Here is a 22,465-nt window from a genome sequence, read left to right on the forward strand (position 1 = left end):
CGTCAATCAAGGAGAAAAACGAAATGGTCACTTCCGTTTGATCAGGTACAATAATATCACACCAATAACGACAGAACGCTCAGGGGACTGGAATATAATATAATGTTTACTAAACACATAGGGAAAAAAGGACGATACCACAAAAGCTTACATAGACAACGAAAAAATAAGAAGAGGGTTCAAAACACACAGGGCTTAAGATATATATTAAAAATAGCCGGCTTGGTTTCGGTAGTTTTGTTATTTAAGATGTGATTGAGGCTTTCACCGTCATTCCAAACATCAGTACCAACAGCATCAACCAATCTACTAACATTCGAGGGTTATAATAATCGGATACTAGGTACAAGCGCAAAATTTACCAGAAGTGAACGGCAGGTCATTACTAGTTAATTAGGTGACTGTATACAATTAATGACTGAAGAACGACATATATTATAAATACATTACTAACACTTTGTTGATCACCAAAGAAATTTAAGCTACAAAACATTAAAAACCACAAGCTCATGTCTGTATACAGACCTTATGAAATTCAGAAAATTGTTACATGTATTGTCCCTGATATATCAAGTTTCTCATAAAACACACTGAAGATGAAAAATAGTTTGGAATTTTCGACACACGAAAATATAAGGCATTAAATGACAGCAAAACATTGGGAACCCACGAAAAACCTGGGCACTATGCTTAATGGTAGCCCTATTTTTGAAAAACTGCTCAAATCCTTTCAATACCCAAAGTGACATTTTTAAAATGCTTAACAATAGCTGATTTTATAAATAAACGTTCTCATTACTCATATATTTTAATAATACTTTTTTAGTTTTGTAAATCTTTGCTATTGACTACAGATTAGTTATTTTTATTTGACTTTCACATTTTCCTGAGTTTTTTACTCTGCTATAATGACATACTGGTTGTTGTTCGCAACCACACGAATGTTTACATACTCTTTCTCCTTAATTGAATCATTGTTATATTTGTTAGATACATCTACAGATTACAAATGTCTCCTCAATACTATATTAAATCTGAAATGTTACTTTGACTTAGGTTTCTTATTTGAATTTATTAATCGCATATCTTGGTTGTGAATCCAGAGAGTGAACCGAACAAAATGAAGATGACGGTAACCAGTAATATCCAAACTTTTGCCTGTGCACTTATATTTGTATATTATTGACTGACTCTAGTCCTGAACCTACAAATTGTTTGTTACTTTGGTATGTGCACTATTTTGATCAGCCTCTACTTTGGTATTTTAGTGGACTCGGTTAGCTGAAGGCACTCAGACATGCATCCGTACCGGATCACGTTTCAGAACGGCGTGGGAAACATTTTCTATGATCATTAGCCAGATTAGATAGTCAATTGTGGATATATTGATAACCCATCAAATATGTCTTCCAACCTCCTCGCTTCTGACTTTTGATTTAACTGGGTTGGCGCGATTCGATTATAGGTGTTACTGGTAAGGAGTTGCCAAACTACAATACTGGTGGTACCTTCAATGGTGAGACCGACGTGATCTATTAACTTTGAGTCTGTTCTTTTTCGGAATTTCTTAAGTCATTGCTTCATTTCGACTTTCATATATTATGATATTTTTTTCGAGCTTTCGGATACACTTTAATTATTTATTTGTCGTTCATTATAATACTTGACTTTTTACTATGACGGAACAGAAACTCAAAGCATTCAAGTTAGAGACTATGTCCCCACACTCGTTTCAACTAATGTCCTTTTGGCCGGATAATATCGAAGCCTGGTTCTGCTACACGAGCACGTCATTACGGACTCACGCGCACAGTTGGTAAACGGAAACACTAACTCCTCTTATTGGTTGCAAACTATCCCTAGTCACAATTAAGCACGCCATTGACCCATTATATCAACCATTACTGGATAGGCACTCTGGTATATATCAACCGCAACCAAAATTGCCGTGTGTAACCAGCAACGTTACACATCACATCACGACTACAGGACCACCTGTATTCTCGAAAGCACGTCGACTGGCTCCCAAAAAGCTAAGGTTGGCTGGAAACTAATTCGACCACATGATAAAGTTAGGAATCATTCGACCGTCAAACAGCCCATGGGAATCTCCTTTGCACATGGTCCCTAAAAAGGACAGAAACGATTGGCGTCCAACTGCTGATTATCGGCGTTTCAATGCAAAAACCATTCCCGATCGTTCCTCGTTGGCCCACATTCACGATTTTACAGCTACCTTGAAATGTTCAACTGTCTTTTCGAAAATCGGTTCGGTTAAACCTTATAACCAAATCCCAATGACTGATGACGATATTCCAAAAACCGCCATCATAACTCCCTTCGGACTCTACGAATTTCTACGAATGTCTTTCGGCCTAAGAAATGCTGCTCAAACCTTCCAAAGCTTCGTCCATGACGTTCTCCTAGGTCTCAACTTCGTACATGCGTACGTTTATGACTGTCTGATAGCAAGTCCGGACAGAAAATCCCATCTCCAGTATCTGGACATTGTTTTCGAACGACTTCAAAGTCATGACACTACTGTAAACATTTAGAAATTCAAAATAGGAACCAACTCCTTAGACTTCCTAGAACACACTATTGATGCTCAAGGCGTCCAACCTCTTACAAGGAAAGTGGCGACCATTTTGGATTACGCAGAGCCGACAACGATTAAGCGGTTGCGCACTTTTAACGGCCTTGTAAGTTTCTATTGACGGTTCATACCGAAATACACATCCCTTATGAAACCGTTAACCGACCAGCTTCGTGGAAATGCAAAATCAATTAATCTAGACGACACCGCGCGAAAAGTATTCTCCACAATTAAGGAACTCATCGCAAAGGCAACCCTGCTAGCACATTAGGACACTCAAGCGCCCATTAATATCGCCGTAGACGCATCCGACTCAGTAATCGGAGTAGTCTTACAACAATGGGTAACCACTCTAGGCAACCTTTAGGATTTTTCTCCAGACGGTTGCTAGATACTGAATCGAGGTACAGCACTTTCGGTAGAGAACGCCTAGCTATGTGTTGTGCTTTACGGCATTTCCGACATTCCATCGAAGGAAGGGAATTCACGCTTTTTACCGATCATAAACCTCTTACCTTCTCTTTAAGCTCATCCTCAGACAAGTACTCACCTCGAGAGTCTCGACAACTGGACTACATTTCTCAGTTTACTTCAGATATGAAACACATTTCTGGAGCAAACAATGTGGTGGCAGACGCTTTGTCTCGTATAAGTTCCTTGAACAGTTTCCAAGGGATCGACCTTCTTAAACTCACTCAGCATCAAAAAGAAGACATTGATCTTCAGCACGAGTTATCCTCAGCGACTCTAAAACTGCGAATTAAACAGATAGGAACTAGGTAAGGAAATCTTACTATGTGACACATCTACAGGTAGGGATCGCCCAATCGTACCAAAACATTATCGACGCAACGTCTTCAATACGTTGCACAATCTTTCTCATCTAGGTGTTCGTGCATTCATCAAGCTTATAGCCGAACGGTTTGACTGGCCTGGTATGAATAAAGATGTGGGGGAGTGGGCACGCTCCTGTGTAAGCTGCCAGAAATCGAAGGTGATTAGACACAAAACATTTCCCCTAGGCTCTTTCAAAACCCCTGACGCTCGTTTCGACCATGTTCATCTGGATTTGGTAGGACCTTTACCAGATTCAAACGGATACTCATATCTCTTAACCTGCGTATACCGTTTCACACGATGGCCTGAAGCAGTACCTATTAAGGACATTACTGCTGAAACAGTGGCTCGCGCCTTCGTCAAAGGATGGGCAACAAATTTCGGCTGCTCTTCAACCATAACTACAGACTGTGGACGCCAGTTCGAATCTGGACTTTTACGTTGTCTGACCACACTATTAGGAATCACGTGTTTCCGAACGACCACCTACCACCCACAAGCAAACGGGTTGATAGAACGTTTTCATCGACAACTAAAAGCTTCACTATCAGCTACAAACGTTCCACAGTGGACAGACGCTCTTCCACTCGTCTTACTAGGTATACGCAATGCAGTGAAGGCTGACACTGGATACATTGCATCCCAACTCGTTTATGGAACGACACTCTGACTTCCAGGAGAATTCGTGGATCCTTCGTCTTCTTCATTGAACATGGATCTAAACTCTTACACGAGCAGGCTTGCAAACGCAATGCGTTCAGTTAAACCTGCTCACACTCGATCGCAATGAACTGATGTTTTCGTTCAATTTGACTTACGACATAGTAAACATGTCTTCGTTCGTCGAGACTCACATCGACGACCGCTCGAATCAGCATGCAAAGGATCTTTCAAAGCTCTTCAGTGTGAATCGAAGTACTGTACTAGTATTAACAATGTCTTATTGCTCCTTCACAAATTCGCAAAGATCCTTGAGTGAAGGCTCTCTACCTGTGTTAAGAATCCCACATACAACTTTAGCTCATTCTCTCTGTAAGTGTGGTGGGGGGTTTAAGAACATACATTGGGTGGTCTTTCTAGAAATAAGATAGGATACGCAGTTCATCTGCGTGAGTGTTAGCTCACAAATATGCATCTCACGAGACAGTCTTCCTAAACTATCTGGATCAGTCCCCCTAATGTCAGGAATGTTCAGTATCTAATCAATAAATGCATGGGCTACGATGTGCTTCTGATTGGATGCTTCCTCGAGAATCTCTAACGCCTTACGATAGCCTTTTTCTGGCTAGTGCAACGCACAATGGTAGCCTTAACTTTACCATCACAATACTGAATCAAATAGTCTAACCTATATCGGAATCCAACTCTTTCACCAAAACAGTCTTTGAAATTTCGTATGAAACTCCAAAAGTTCATAGGATTACCATCAAACCTTATATTTCTTTTTGGTGGGTCTAAAGCTCTGGATAACATTGTTATTCAGTCCTTTCCAGGAGGAATACCAACTGCTTGTGAGACAGATATAGACTCGTACGACATCACCTTCTCAGCCACAACTTGATTATACTATTCTCTTCCCTTTTGATGTAACTCAATTTATCTTTCTGACTGAGCTAAGCGTATTTTAGCTAATTCTAAAGTTTTTAACGAACCGTAGGCTTATTTACTGATGAATGTGAGGAAATGTGCCACAATTTTATCACCCATTACATCTTCTTTAGTCATGTTTCATATCTTAAACCTTTCCAAATAATCCTCAAAAGCTTCAGAATTTGAGTGAATGTCCAGCTGTTCTACAGCAGGCTCCGTCGCGACGTCAATTTGACAGTTAGGAGTATTTGAATCATAGTACAGACTAGGAATTCCAGAAAAAACGCAGTTTAATCAACAATAGATGATGACGAACGAATATATTGTATTTGGAATTTGTAATCAAGCAGTCATCAAGTACAAAGGAATAGTTAGTTCAACAAACATCAACTTTGATAAGTTCCCATTCTTTAAAATCAGTTCACACCAACTTACCTAGAATGAAATGTTCAATAAATTGTCCCTAGATTTCATGTTAATGGTAGACAAATCTGTTGGTTCTCTTAACTTGACAAATGCTTGAACTATGAAGTCATGAGATGTGTGTTGTATACATGAATTTTTCACAGTTCATTAATGTTCCGTACGTTTTGCATGGAACCACAAGCAGATGACAAAGTGTGGAATGTTTTTGCATTTTATATAGTTCCGATTGTTGTAACTTGGAGTAGATAAATAAACGTTGTACTCTTTTCGAGATCGACCAGACTCAACGGAAAGCATTGCACCTACTAGATATGGGGAAACGTCTGAATTCTCATACTAAGTTGTCCACTAGCGTTCTAAAGTGGGTTTTCTGTAGTAATATACTGACAACCAATTAATGCTGATATATGAAAGCCGCAAAGTAGTACGGGTTTGTGCGCTTGAACATACAAAAGCCACACTACCATTGCTAAACTGTAATTCTTCGAATGTAGGACAGTGAGACGAGAACTCTGTGTTGTGTGAAGGAATGAGAAATAAATCTAGATTATCAGCAGTTTATAGAATGTTTTCATATATTCGTAAGAACGAGAACACGATAAATACATAAGTTGTGAACTGCTACAAAAACCGGTACAGAAATCAAATTTTAAAAAGTGTATGGATTAGCAGTCTCAACACAGATTTCTGATTAAGTTGAACAAACTCTCGAATAAACCCGCAAAACGACATGCTGTTACAGAATCTAGTAAGGATAAGGGTGCTCTACGTTTCCGTGAACTTTCGAGAAATACATCAGTAGACTAACCGTGAATGTTATCAATAAGTATTGTAGAAAATACCATGACGATAATAAACAACCAGGCTTCACAAAATACAGAGTTATTAGAAAAAAGTAATACAACCAAGGTCTAAAAACGCATCAAGCCAATTAATCACCATGCAACTGAAAAGTTACTTTGATGGACACACGTATCACAGTAACGTAATTCTGTTAGCTAAGGCTAGAAAATTCCAATCACCGAGAAGCAAACAAAAAAACGTTTCCCACAAACCTTGCGCTGCGGAAATGTCAACCAATAAATCCTTCAGTATTTGTTACTTTTTAGGAAAGAGAACATCTCCTACAGTCTAAGAAGGTAAATTTACAGTTATACGGTAGTTTGGTTTAATGAATTCAATCAGTAACATTTTAAATCCAAAAAATCAATATAATGGAGGCTCGATTTGGAGATTAGTCGAAATAAAACGAACACATCATAATAACTTTCACATTGAGGAAAATGGCTACAAAAACTAAACCGAAAGTAAAATTAGTAGCGAAAATCCCATTTGGAGTCAAAAACTCAAGTTAATATGTATAAGAAAGAACCTAAAGTAAGAACTTCACGTCAGGGATTTTCACAAACAACCAATTACATACAGTATTTGAGCAGCCCAAGACCTCGACGTTTATAATTACTAGGACCAACTTCCAACAGACTGCTTTTTCAAGTGCACTTTTCCATCGTGGATTTCTACCGTAGTGAACATCGTTTGGATTTTACAGAGGAGCGATTTCCATATCACTTGTATTGATAATTTTAAAACTTCTCTAAACGAAAGGTATTTACTCAACCAGCCAATCAGATGTCATTACTATCATGCTTTTATAGGTTAACTTCTTATACGTGAATATAAGTAAGTTCATTATTGAATTCAAGCACACAAAAGCGGCAAATTTCCGAAAAATCCGGATGGGAGACTTTCAGAACAACAAACTGACATAAATACGAGATATCGTTGACATCACTTAGTCCTGTGATAGCTCCGTTATCTTACTTAAGATGACAAATCCTTCAACTTTCCAAGCATAAAGATAATCATTCGAATGTATTCGATGGGCGCTTTACACTTTCACTGTCTTTTGAAGCGATATAACACTTATTTCTTAATGAAAAACCGAAGAACAACACTACTGTGTGACAATTATAGATAGTTTAGCAGGTAGAGCTATGCATTTTTAGGTTTATCTTTTATTTAATAGCGAACATGAATTAATAAGTAATACAAGAGAAATATGGTTTGTGGGGAAACACACGGATTCCCATGGCTAGCCGTAAGACTGGGAACTTTTGCAGTTCAAAATATCATCTAGTGGATTAAAAGTACTACTACACTCGACCGGTTTCAGCGTTCAGTAGGGAGTGATATAGAAACATTGGGGCTGTGGAGAAAATGGTGCATAACCTAAAAGTCCTATAAGAATATAATCAATAGGCTTTAGAAGAGTATTACATACTCATAGAGACCCTACATATTAGTTTAGAATAAACTGGTACTTTGTTATTCTAAAGACGCTTATGTGCTTCAGGGTTATTGAAGGCTGTGTGTGGCTTATTTCACTTTCCGGAGACGTAAAGACTTAGTAATTCATGATGTGAATAATCAACTGAAGATGTGAGATATCTAACCAAATTCACAGTGAAAAGTTGATATAAGGATTTGAATTTATTTTACTGCGGTGTGAATATACATTCATTGGGACAAAAAGCAAACTGCATAGTAAACAATTCTCTTTGTGACCAAAATTAAAACTGAAGTAACTGGAGAGATAGAGAATTATATGTTAGCTGAAGAACAAGAATAAGATAAGGGGCAGGGATATTGTTCGGAAAAAACGTCTAAATGTCATTACTTCACTTGATTCACCGAGAATGAACAAGTTAACAAACACTGTAATCATGCATAAACTCATAAAAAAATGAGTGACTGCATAAGTCGAAGCGATGTGGTTAAGTTGAAAGGAAGTGAAACTATAAAAAGAAAAGACAAAGACGTCTATTCAATATCCATTAGATCTTGATCCTGAAGATTGAAAGATGAGTTCGCGTTGCCAGTCCGACCATTTTGCACACAACCTTCAGTTATATAATGCGAAGATAAAGCACCATTTGAAAGACTATTTTCATCTGTTTCAGACGAAGAATCTTCTTGTTCATCATCACTGTTGATCGTGTTGCATATTTGCGTAGAACCAACTTTGCGGCGTACATAAACTAACACATATGCTGCACTAGTCTACAAGAAAAGATATACAACCGATCAAACAACTTACATACTCGATATTAAACTGTACGTATTGTAGACTAATGGTGTTAAAATAGATTTTAAAAAAAGTTGAAGCATTCCTAAAACGAACGTAATTTATTGTTTACATGGTACTAGGCCATCAAGTGAAGAGTTGTATTGTTTTACTGTTTAGTGAATAGAAGAGGTTCATCCCTAGAATGTGATGTCTAAAGTATTATATTAGATATTTTTAATGCATATAAGACATAAAAAAACCTAGTAGTAACAAAAAAGTTAATTGAAACGAAAATTTTAAAAAACATACAACTTACTACAATTTTGGAAGGATCACATTCTCGTGTTGAAGAATCATCGAAAAAGTACCATCGATTAGTGTGAGCGTTTAAAGCAAATGCTGTATAATGACCTCCACCCAAATATCCCATATGATTGCTTACAGCTACTAAGTCATAGATAAATTTCTCGTCTGGTTTCTTTTCAAGTACACGTGAAGTCAAATTTAAGCCACTAATGTATTTGTTCAATTAGATTTCAGTAAAGTAGAAATATATTAAGCAAGATAAAAAAAAACTATTAGAAAAATTAATCCAAGATAATTTTCAGAATTATGTGAACAACTAATAATGATAATAATAGTGCGCTGTAATAAACTTCAAGAAATAAACACCAGATAAACAATATGAAATCATTGGAAGGGGTTTTGTGGAGATTTACTATTTTCATAGTTGAAAGCATGAGGCAATTGAAGCTAGACCACCATGGAAAACCTGGAAGCACTGGACGGCCGTTTCGTCCTGGGTTCGAACATCGAGAGGCAAGGTCGTGGATGCGCACTGCTGGGGAGTCCCACAATAGGACGAAATGACCGTCCAGTGCTTCCAGGTTTTCCTTGGTGGTCTAGCTCAATTGACTCATGCTTTATAATATGAAATCAACCATTTTATTCATATTAAACTAATTGAGATATAACAAAAATATATTTATTATTAACTTTCTAACCAATGATCAATTTATTTGAAAATATTAAGTCCAACTTTGACATTGATACCTGTATACGAAACAACAGGTTTGTGAGTAAAAAACTCGAAATAATGTGCTTGAAGAACGTTAGGCTCGATTAAGATTTCAAGAAATAAATTAGAGAAACATTCAAATGTGGTTGCTTCAACTAGGCGTGAGATCAAATTAACTGAAATTGACGTATACATAATCATGTAGCCACTATACCTATTACATGAGAACTACATATACTGTGGTGTGTGCTACTTATGTCGACATAAGTAGTGTATATCACCAATCAAGAATAGAATGTCTGGGAGCAGAGGGTTGAGAAATTTGAAGAGAAAAGACCGGGAACAGAAAGCAAATAGTATGGAAATGCAGGAACAATGAAGTCCGGGACAATTAATGGACATTTTGCAAATGAGGTATTGGGGTATGTTTTTTTTACTTTATCAAGTTATTCTGTAATTTTGTGCTAAATATTATAATCGGTTGTCCTCACCTGTGTTCTCCTTCACTACAATACAACTTTAGTTATTAAAGCAAGAGAATACACAGTAAGGTGTATAAGTAGGTGTAATCAATTGGCTTAAACACAACTTGAATAACACTAGAAACTCACAATAAAATTAACTTACGTTAGTGGGAATTCCAGTAAAGTATCGATCTTATCATGAAATCGTAAGTGAGATCGGAAACGCTTTAATTGTACTACAAGAACATCAGGAAGCTTCCATAAATCAAATTTTTTTGTAGCTGGTTTTTCCGCTTTGCAGCGACTACAGTACCACAGATCTCTTGAACCTAATTGTTCTATATCAGTAAAACGTTCGAAACAATCTGAAAGTTTTAGGGTTTCATTAAGTCGCGTAACAGGATGTTGTTGTATGTGACTTCGAATGTCATTGAGTCTACGTCGTATTTCTAAACTTTGACAGTCCAAAATGATACTATAAGCGTCAGAACCTGGATAGGAAACAGAATTTGAAAAATTATAAATAATACAGCGTTGTTTTAGAGAAACTTTATTAAAAAGAAATAAAATAAATAGATATACACCAAATTGATTAGATAGTAGAAATCGTGCCACATTTTATCGTTACATATGACTGTTGACATATCATAGTGATCAAAACAACTCACATACTCGTATCAACTGTGAGTAATTTTTTAATAATGATCACACAAACTTTCTATGTGATACACATAACAGGGAACAGAAGAGCTATAACAATAAAACATTTTAAGTTATCTTGCTGTGCAGGAAAATCTATAAGTAATCATTAGCCAAAGCAAACAGTTCCAATAATCAGCTAGATCACTAAATACAAACAAACAATTCACAAAATTAATGGTGAAGGAAAAATACCACAACAATTGCTGGTGTATATATATATATATATATATATATATATATATATAATTGTACCGTGGAAAACAAAAACAGATGTTGCGTCATCATATGATTCTCATGAAACGGAAAAACAAGATAGGATTCATACAGTTGCAGATTGATTTTGAAGTGAGAAACTATAAATTTAACTATTTGGTTAACTCAGTTTTTAACTTTGTACTATACTAGTTAACATGATTGTTACATACTTCCTTACATATTATTCGTTGACTACTACCGAAAGTCACTATACTTGACATAAGCATCAAACAATAGACAGTAAACAAGAGTTTGTATAAAATACATTTGAGAAACCATATAGTACCTTCCCAATGTATTTCAATCTAACTACTCTTCAAAAGAGTTAAGATGTTTTAGATTAAGTAAGATAAAGATCACTTAAAAATCAACAATTCTGTAAAGTAACTAAAACTGAGAGGCGTTGGAGATATTAACAATTGACGTGATAAAAAAGACACAAATCACAGTGAATTGGAATGATTCCTGAAGGATGCTGTAATATATGAAGTTTGAAAAGAACACATTAAACATAATGTTTAACGTTGAATTTCCCGAATAGGTTAATAAATGTTAAAATTAGCTGGCATAGAGCACTAATGTACCATTTCCATGAGTTCGTATGCATCAAAAATGTGTACAAACAATCTACAACATGATCTGAATATTAAGTCAAGATTATTTAAATTGGAATGAAAATGTTGATTATAATATTCGAAATTGTGAGGTGAATAGAAATAAATAACACTGGTTATTACAGACCGATACACTACAATTGGTGAGATGTAACATTTATTAAAAATGATGTCCCAGAAAATTAAAAAACCCGCATACATTCAATTATGAGAACGGATTACATAAAATGTTACGTAAGCCTTATTGTATTACTTTCCATAATTCACATATAGTAAGTATGAGTTTAAGCACAATAATAATGACAAAGAAACTTTTATTCATCAAAGGAAGTGAAGTTTCGACTTACAAGGGAGAGATATTAAAGTATTTTCTGATTCAGCTAACCAATCATGCCCTCTCGTATCCTTCAGGCATAAACGTCCTTTGAGTAATGAGGCTAAATTGACCGTTGTTCCTTCAGTAGTTTGTTTTGACTGGTCAAAAAGATCGGTTGAGGTTGTATTTGGTTTATCTGGTTGGGGATTACTGTGAAAGTCGCTTAGCGAACAAGAAACAACTGAGTTATTTGCATTTTCCTCCTCTAACTTTGACGCGTCACTGACCGAAGATACAGTCGGTTCACTAGTTATACCAATAGCATGCAAACGGTCGATAATGTGTTTGATCAGTATATCTTCCGAGACGGTAATGGTCATCCCTTTAACATCATCATTTATTGGTAAACTAATATAGATAGGGAAGTTGATACCCTGGGCAATACTGAAATAGGATTAAAGGGAAATCATCCGTAAAAATCCATATCAAATGACCATGATAATAAAAAAGTTATGAAATGATCGGAAACAGATTCTACAACGAGTATTCTGTACGTGTGTCCATACGATCACTACGGCGTTTGGACTTATTGATTTAAGCATTCGAGTACTAAGTTGCAATTATGATCTCCTCTGTTGTATTTATTCGATTCACATGAAACAAAGAGACTAGAGGCTTAATATACCTGTGACCATCATTGATATACAAAGTTACATAATTACTGGGTGGTACCACATAAGCAATAGAACAACTATTTAATAATTTCAATGGTTGAGATCACGAGTCAATTGAAACTACACCACCATGGAAAACCTGGAAGCACTGGACGGCCGTTTCGTCCTATTGTGGTCTAGAGGTTAAGCGCTCACGCGCGAGACTGAAAGGTCCTGAGTTCGAATCTCGAGAGGCGGGATCGTGGATGCGCACTGCTGAGGAGTCCCATAATAGAACGAAACGGCCGTCCAGTGCTTCCAGGTTTTCCATGGTGGTCTAGCTTTAATTGGCTCATGATCTCAACTATTGAAATTACTATAATATACACAAAACCCCTTCTGATATTAACTATTTAATAATTTATCTAGGTTGTAATGTTTACTACGTCAAGCCCAAGTGGGTTATTCTATATTCTAGACAGACCGATTTGTTTATTCATTTTAGGCCATATTTTGACTGTCTGGTCGGATCAAGGAGTGTACGAAATATACACATTCGAAATCCATTCTCATATTTGAATTATTTCATTCCGTCATTCAGTGACGCGATTAAAGTCGATAATTATATACTGGAGTAGCCGAGATGTATATTTCGATAACCTCATCATACCACTACAAAAGTGGCAAGCCCGATTTCGAAGGAAAAGCAACCTGCAAAACTACGCAGACGTTGGACATCCTGAACTTTACGCATCCGATAAACGAACTAAGTGGCTGACTTAATTGACGAGCGACTTAATCTCTATTTTGAAGCATTCAGCGAAGCCAGTACAACAGAATAAAAATTCCCTGTTTGAAGTGAACCTGTTCCTTTTCTTCGCACTATTTTTGCTTTATTATTACATTCAATCACGTGGCTAAAGTTATTTTTATTTTACCGTACTAGGCACTACTAGGTTATATCCATATGATGACAGATCACTGACAGAATAGGAGTACATTTTCTTTCGAAATGGTTGCTCTAATCATAGTGTACAAATTGATGAGGAGGTTGGGATTGAATTCTTAAGGTAGTGAATAATGCCATAATAAAATTTACTGACCAAATGTATTTGGAGGTAAAGTGTAGCAATTAATGATGATAAGGTTTGAGGAATTCACTTACTTGTCGTTTGTCCAGAGTACAGGAATCGGGAAACCTTCAGTCAGTTCATAAGCAATCAGGGAGGCATACCTTGAACGATCTACAGATTTGTTTGGTATATAATACTGTACGAACACAAATAATAAAATGTTTCGAAAAGGGAAATTTGAGACAATAATAATGACTGTTATATTAATAATAGATTATACTCAAAGCAATTTCTGAAGCTTATTTTTTTTCGAGGTTTCCATTCAAACCAAGATTAATTACATGATTCACTGCCTTGACGTCAGATCCTTCTTCCTCAACAACACAAACATGAAAGCTGTCGAGTGTTTACCAATTCAGAAGCTGGTTTTAAACTCGCTTCGCTTAATTCAATCTGAAAAGCAGGATGATAACATTGGTTGTTATACAAATAGATATACGGCTGGTGTCATTACTACAAGTACTACTCCAGTGTAGGTCTCATTATTATGTGTTGTGCGATAACTGAAACATAGTAAGGGACAAAAATAATCTGCAAATGATGATGAGTATTTTACACTTAGTAATTGATGTGCAAACATATTAACCTTTAGGGAAATAAACTCAAGATCAAAAAGTAAGGATAACCGAATTGGCTGCAAAAACAAATAGACTCCAGCGATCTAATAGGAGCTGATCACAAACACCACTCCTTCTTTGTTGTCAAACATATAGCTGAAACAGATTACAGGACTGATCTCAATCCGGATTTTCGTAGTGTTGTATAGAAGTAGTCTAGGGCCATCTGTAAATTTAAAGTTCTGTGGCGTTTCCAAAACATTTATACTTATACTAGATCAACCATGTTAGTATAAATGTTGATTTAATAACTAGAGCAATCTGACTTATGTATTTCCTTACTATCCTTGGCCTTATTTGTTTAGTGTGATTACTTATTCCAACTTGTATAGATAGATGTATTGATTTAAATTCTTACATCTACACCACATTTAGGGTAATAAAATAATGAAATACGAATTCATGCGAATGGACATTCATTTTGTTAGTCGTTCTCTAATTATCTAATAGACTGAGTTTGCTTCAATATGTCTGTCGATTGGTGTTCGCCTAATAACTATCGGATTTTTTTGTTACGATTAACTTAATTACAATGGATTTTAATAACAATTTACACCACAATTTACCTGACAACCTGGAAGAGGTGGACGCTCTTGTTCTAATGCCTCAATAATATTTTGACCGCAAGGTATTGTGGAAAGTGTTAACTCTAATAGAAGAAGTTGGGATTTATTGGATTTCCACGGCCAAACATAAACGCGTACCGTATATTTGTATACTTCTTGTATAGGCAGAATTAATGAAGCAAATGGATCAAAAGTGACTGATTTACGTTGACAAGTAGGACAAATCACGGTGGACTTCAGCTGTCCATGAAAAAGATCTACAATTATAGAATCATTTCTTGACTTGTAATATTCCCAGGCTTCATTTGCAACCTCCTTGTGTAGATGCAGGCATAAAATTTGAAGAATAGAGATAAAAAGTGAATTAAAACAGCAAATGATTTATTAAACGAATATAATTTTAAGAATCTACTTTCTATTTTTATAGATATGCGATTCTTTTGTGAATTAATTAAGTTGTTACTTTCTAATTCTAATTAAACTAATTCACATTGAGTGTACTTCATATCACAGAATGACTAATGATACACGACCATTGAAAACTACGGAGGACTGTAAAGTTTTTTTGTTTCAGCAAGAGATTCCACAATCTATTAAAGTCAAAGAATCCAATACTATGGAGACCCTCTACCCCGAATTTCCTAGATTTAGTTTTTCCAACACTAATTAAAAGGATCTTAGTTTTTTGTTATTAATCTTGATTTTTCCTGTCGCCATTATGATGTGGGGGGCGTGTGACAACTTAGACCAATACATACTTTGCCAAGTTACCCATAGTTTATGATTAGTGGACTTGGTTTCGAGGTTATATGAGTTGTTGGCCAATAAGATAAAACGCTACATTTCGAGTACTCGGGGCGATTTATGTGCGTGGTTAGTCTAACCTCTATTTTAGATAAATTTTAAATGGAGATTTCTAGATTACGAAGTGTGGAATTTCTATTGAATGCTTGAAATAGTAAAACATTATTGAAGGCCTCAATCACTGCGACTGTTCAAAAATCAGATTTGTATTTCCTATGTTGGATATGTGAATCAAATTGCGAGGAAAGATCTCAATTGACGAACTATTGGTCAAAGAACTTTCCTAGAGAACGTACAAACTAGAAGAAGAATCAAGAGACAATAAACGACATGATAGATCTGTTTTAACGATCGCCATATAACCACCACACTAAATATTATTTATTGGTTTCAAAGAAGAAGTTACAAAAGCAGGCGCGATTCATAGCGCACAAATTCAGACAGTTGTTTATGAACTGATTAACCAAAAAGTTATATTCAAACATCAAATCCGTATTGTAACAGTGTAGGTAGAAAATAAGCGGAAGGTGAAGGGTCAAGATGAATCAAAACAGATTGATGAGGATAGATGTGAAACACGTATGTACAAACGATAAAAATATATTAGATTTAGAAGACAAAACGGATGCATCTATTTAGTGAATTTGTATTATTTCAGCCAACAGTCAATGTTTGTATGAATCGATGACATATAACAGCCTGGTCACCGTCTTTTATGTCTTTCAACTAGTGGAGATGATTCAAAAATACTAATATTCAAATATATATGATACTTTAGCTTTTATTAGCTTAAACTAATAGAAGCACGAATTCCCTGTAAGCATCCACGCAAAAGTCGTTTAAAGATCTTGATTATGAATACAGTGGTCTTGAGTGCTGTTAGAGGTATGAGGGCAGTTATCACTTCCTGGTTGCCCACACCGTGGAAGGGTTCTTCTAGAGGTACCTGAAAAGGAAATTGGGTTAGAAGTGGTCTTAATGACCTGAGAGCGTGACCGCAGTGCCCAAGGGACAACTGCTTGAAGTCGGTCACACACGACCTTTTTGTGTTAGCTCCGTACTTGTTGGGACTTTACCACCGGAGACGGATATCCGTGGGATAAGACGAGGTGTGCACTTTTAGGGTCGACCTTTGCTAACCCCGCCCCTCCTTGTGGGAAGGCAGCATCACTGTTATGCTGGTTGTCTGAAGGAAACACCATACTGCTGTCACACCTCTGTACAGTCAGCAGTACGACTTCGCCTTCGGACCTTGGGATTGCTGCTTTTAGTCTTACCGCCTGGCATGGTAGGACCTTGAGGAACGATTGTTCCAGCCAGTATAGCTCGATTGGTTCATCACGATAGGCAAGCCCGACCACCACGTCAAGGTAGCAGCAAAGTAATTTAAGAATTCTAAAGTAGATAGGAATATTTCTATAAGTAGGTATAGTGGTATAAAACCAGAACAAATTTAATTCTGACCTCAGAATAGATGTACTGAAAACTTTATAGTCAATAAACATAACATGGTAATAGGATAAACTTACAATATCCGGTCTACCATCGGAATCTTTCACTTCAATATAAGGCTTGGAGTGTATTCTATTTAAGTCCTCATGAAGTCCATCCAATAAGAATACAAGTAGTTCATGAGTGTCATGTTGAGCATATCCAGAAAATTGACGAGCGATACGTGCAATTTCAATCTAAGATTTGAAGTGCAAATATATTATATATATATATATAATCTTGAAAACGGAGACAATAGGAATTATAAGGATGTTTATTTAAGTCTTGTAGTCGGTCTCTTTCAAGAGAAAAAGTAAAGACCATTCTTTACAGAATACAACAAAAAGAAGTATTCATTCAAAAAAGAATATGAAAGCCACAATAGACAACGAAATATGATCAGTCAGTCAGCCACAACGTAGGACCAGGCACATATATGCATCGGTCCAAGTTGCCATACTTCATTAGCACAACAAGATGAACACACGAAATATATTTCGTGGAAGTAAATCAAGTTTTTCTTAATAGTGGCAGGACTACTATTGATTCAAATGACGACAACAAGTTTGTGAAGTAAAGTGAAACCAGTTGAAAGTAACTTGAAATGGTTAGGTAAACATTATATCACAGGCTATAATTTCGGATGAGACATGTGGTATTGAAGAAATAAGTAATACTTTACTGAGGGATGCACCATAAGGACAAGAATAAAGGATTATTGGAATTTATTAATAAAAGACTGGAACCAGATGAAATATCGAGAGATAACTAGAAAAACAAGATACTAAAATGTGCATAAATGGCACAAATAATTGAAGGGGCTTCGTTACTTTTGCAACTGCAAGTTCATATTGTTATATTGCACAGAAAATTATTCAAACAAAAACCACATGACCATTAATTAACAAACTTTACTTTGGATAGCAAATCAGTGAAACTAATAATTCACCTGCCTGCAAATGCCTACGGAAACGGATGTTATTCAATTATGAATTATAAGACGAAGTTGAATAGAAATCTAAGGAGCAGATGGATTTGAACATCTAACCTAATTTATGCAACGTTGAGAATTAACATAATCATAGACTCATATTCCAAACAACCAATGGTTGGTAATAAAACCACGTAACTAAAATTGAGTCTAAATAGACACATAAAAACATTCTACACAATAATGATATAGAAGTCATACAACAAACAGATATCAAGAAATACATACCTTAAATTCACGAGGCACAGCATATGCTCGCGTCCCCGACCAGAGCTGCTTAATGAGATCTGCGTAAGCAGTAGCAATTCTTCCTTGAGATCCAAGTGGATTACGTATATTTAGTTCAGACTTCCATTTGCCACTTAGGAAGTAACTGGTTAATGCAGGAACATTGGACATACACTGAAGAGCACTATTCATAAAACATGTATTTCCCAAGTTATTAAGACCGCAAACTCCTGGTACTAAAGGTGGACCGGATCCATGTAAAGATAGCATCTGGGATTCAGGTTGAGATCCTATAGAGTCATTCGACTTCAAACGCGAACTATTTACGGATATGCTACATTCAAGGAAGAATAGTGTTGATACAATAGAGAAACAAACGTGACATAAATAAGGCTAGTTATTAAGACTAAAAACAGAACTCAGAACAGTGTATATTAAAAATGTTTATCTTTACTGTACAAAGCGTAACAAACTTAAATTAAATGCCTCATCTGTCCTAAACTCTGAAGAAAAACATTTAGACACTTAACTGTTTAATCACTTTATGTTCGGATAAGAGATAAAGTTAAATCTTGATGTCGATGAGAAACGAAAATTCCTATCAGTATAATACTTAAAAAATCAATATGTTCACTAAAGTACAGTAGGCCTGATACATTTTACAGTTACCTAACCGATGATTGGGAAATTTGATGAACCGCATAGTTTACTTAGTATTAGTTACAAAACCAGTAATCGGTAACCTGTAAACAATACTAATTTACTGTACGGGGGTCAAATCTAAGTAATGAATTATTAATAAGTCAGTAAGGTTAAAATCACATACAATGCAGGCTAAGCAAAAATTGTTTAGTACTTACTCACTGCGTATTCCATTTCTAGGTTCCAGCTGAACAAAAATGACCTAAGAAAAAACGGGAAATAAAAGATTTATAAGCATATGAGGTTACTTGATTAATACACAAGTATTCTACAACCGTTGAAATAGTGGTTTACTATGAGCTTTAGTGATACACAGTAAATACCCATTTTTGTAGACCATAATGAAATAAAAGCTGTTGTCTAATCCAAGATCTTAACCATTCAGGTAATAGGGGTTTCTGTGAAGTAGTTTGATTGGTGGTAACTTGCAACTAGATCTGTGACTTACTATTATTGTGCAAAATCCCACAAAAATCTTTGAAATCACTTAGTCGATGGTTTTGTTAAATTAGTAATACTGTAAATCAGATAAACACATCGGTATATTTGTTCCTAGTGGTTATGTTGCACAGTCGCACGACAGTGTTATGCAATGATTCTTTTTGCTAAGAGATAGAATAACTTATTAACTCTTGAGTTTAGATAGGCGAAAATAATCGAATTTTACATTTGGACCAATTACAGCTCCTCGTTTACTAAAGATATTTCTGTACACCTGTAGTAAGTTAAGACAGGTTCATGGCTTGAGCTATATTTACTGGATTCAAGCTAACGTTACCACCATGATGTCGAAAAAATATGTAGGGCAGGTTTGGAACCTGTGACAAGCAGGATGAAAGCTAAGAGTCCAATATTAGCCAAAGCTCTACACTGACAGTAGCAGTATAACGAATTTAAATGACAGGACAGTTTAACTAAGAGTTGAGCAATATCTCAAAGTTGGAGGAAACAACAGTCACCAACAGTAATGTACCTGACTAATATAACAGTGAGAGACAGAAATCGACAGTGTGCACCATTAGATCCGCAAAGAGAAGGCAATAAATATTCTGTCTTGTTTTTAGAAGTTAGTATAAATGGTTTGACGTTAACAGCTTCTTTGGGTTATTAAGACCACTACTTTGAATACTTGTTAGTTATTAACTGATTTGATTAGAGGATTGGTGATTACTAGGATATTGTAAAACAAAACCAATGATCATGATCTTTAAACAAACAGCTTTGATAAGCTGACCTACATTACCTGGAAGTCACCTTTCTTAATCCTATTAGAAGGACAATAGAATGAATATAAAAACTAAGACTATATGCAGGTTAAAAAACACGTCAACCTAAAAGTTTACAAATGGCAACGGGCTTTACACGTTAGGATGAATATTAATGATAACGTTTATAGGGCTCCAGAAGTCAGTTTCCGACTAGATCCCGAAGAACAATGAACGCTGAGGGCACATTGCCAAAGTAACTTCCTGTACCAAATGGAATGGATAAGACCTGGAACGAACTTAACGCATTACTACCACTATTAAATATTCTGGTATTCTTGAAATAAATAGACACCTACAAGTTAAGGTGCAAACTACTTAAATTACATCACATTTGGGAATTGAATGTATTGGTCTCTGAGTTATGTTTTCCGCAACCACGATTACTAAGCGACGAATGTTTCTATGTTTTTACACTTGGCATCAAATGACTGGGTGGTCATTTTATTTTACAAACAGTAAAAAGCTCACTGAAATTTTACTTTTTCACGCTCCAGATTAGTTTCTTCTATGGTAGCATCTTCATCTTCCAGTTCTTCAAATTCGTTTTGTTCATTGTGTATTGATAAGTGGACATTCACGCCAGGTGCTGCTTTAAGGTGTTGTGCGACTATCGCTTTAAGTTCTCCTGAAAAGTAATTAAGGGAAACCACTACATACTTATTGTCTGAAATTTGCAATATGTCCCTTCAAACAGCAAAGTGGCACTTGAGTTTGAAGGATTTAGGTAGAATGAGTAGTGGGGTGGATATATTTCGATTTCCGCTGACTTTGGTGCTTGGATGGCACGCCGTTCGAAGACAGAAATGTCTGTATGTGTACAACCATAAAAATCAACAAACAGCTTCCACACATTCCTAGGTATTAACGTGATGTCACTTTCCAAGAGCAAGTTTTCTTTTAATTTTCCATCATCTACGCTAATATAAAACATATATAGACAAAATCCTACATAAAATGTCACTGTTATCAACTTTTCCTGGATACTCTTCAGAGGTTTCGTCCACTATTCCACTTTTGGAAACCGAGTCCACAAATTCTTCCCATTTCGTCCACCAGTTAAGAGACAGGATATACCTAGAACAGACAATGGTGATATACTTAAACGTTACCATAAGTCTCCTTTTGTTATCTCCACATTCATTAACTCATCAACTTTGGCTTTTTGAGTAGTGAAAGTGGCAGCACTTATGCAGTTTCTAAAACCAGAAGTAGATGAAACGTTTACGAGCTTTTGGAAAAAAAAATTTACAGATAAACACTAGATTTTGTACCCACAACACCGACTTACTGTGAAACCATTCCTAACCGCAACTTTCTTAAAACAAGCGGTGAAAGTTGCAACGCTCATCATTGCTTAACAGAAACAAAGTCTCAGTGGACATACAGAGGAATCTTCTCATGGCTTCAAAACTGAAATCATTCTTGATTTTTCAATGACATACTTCTGGTGAAGCTATGACTGACGTATTCGCAACACTTATGTTTGCTTTATTATAGTTTGTAGTTTAAGTCGTAAGCTCTGTGGAGATATGTTCAACGTTGTCGCGTCAACTATGTGTATCGTAGACCCGAACCACGGTCGTGCTTACGTTCATCTAGTCAGTGAATGTTATGTATTATAACGTAGTTTTTATTAAACAAATTAGATTATACTGTAAATGTTGCTGACCGTAATTTTTGTGTGTCATATCAGTCTGTGTTGGACCGGACACATACATCGCATACTACAGTGACGACCTAGGTTGTAGAGAACTTAATTATAGTTGCAGTTACTTCAAAGTAGACATTCAGGAAACAATTTCCGTAGAAAAATATTTGAGGTTCAGTTCCATAGTCAGCTACTTTAAGTAACATGAAGTATCTTGGATGCAACTGTTGTCCTGATTTATTTTCACAGCAGATAAAATGGATCTTGCGCAATCTATTACCAATATCTCCGTGCGAACCGTGTCAAACACGATCAATCTGAATCTATCCGCCATCCACCAAAATTTTCCTTCTTTCATTCCTTTGTTCATGGAAAAATAATCGGGGATACACACCCGCCGATACCCGTAAAGACCAACTTGGAGAAGTGATGCCTAATGACATCAGATAAACAGAATACTTTTACTTACTTTCCTTTGT

The 22,465-nt window shown here is 36.0% G+C and overlaps 1 protein-coding gene and 1 non-coding gene across 2 annotated transcripts; one reads left to right on the forward strand and one right to left on the reverse strand.

The window, feature by feature from the left end:
- Positions 1-8,487: 8,487 nt before the first annotated feature.
- Positions 8,488-21,686, reverse strand: Smp_128770 (ubiquitin-specific peptidase 4 (C19 family); the record flags this gene model as incomplete). The annotated part of the gene is made up of 14 exons (XM_018795834.1): positions 8,488-8,508; positions 8,833-9,028; positions 10,162-10,489; positions 11,917-12,329; positions 13,704-13,807; positions 14,855-15,169; positions 17,188-17,346; positions 18,369-18,702; positions 19,229-19,272; positions 20,818-20,963; positions 20,996-21,250; positions 21,288-21,412; positions 21,448-21,566; positions 21,627-21,686. The coding sequence occupies 14 exons, from the start codon at positions 21,684-21,686 to the stop codon at positions 8,488-8,490; spliced, it is 2,619 nt and encodes an 872-aa protein (XP_018650106.1).
- Positions 9,339-9,556, forward strand: Smp_tRNA_02107_Gln_TTG.1.1. The gene has a single exon. It is a non-coding gene (tRNA).
- Positions 21,687-22,465: the final 779 nt, after the last annotated feature.

The sequence above is a fragment of the Schistosoma mansoni genome, chromosome 2, assembly GCF_000237925.1.
Source record: "Schistosoma mansoni strain Puerto Rico chromosome 2, complete genome".
Classification (NCBI taxonomy): Eukaryota; Metazoa; Platyhelminthes; class Trematoda; order Strigeidida; family Schistosomatidae; genus Schistosoma; species Schistosoma mansoni.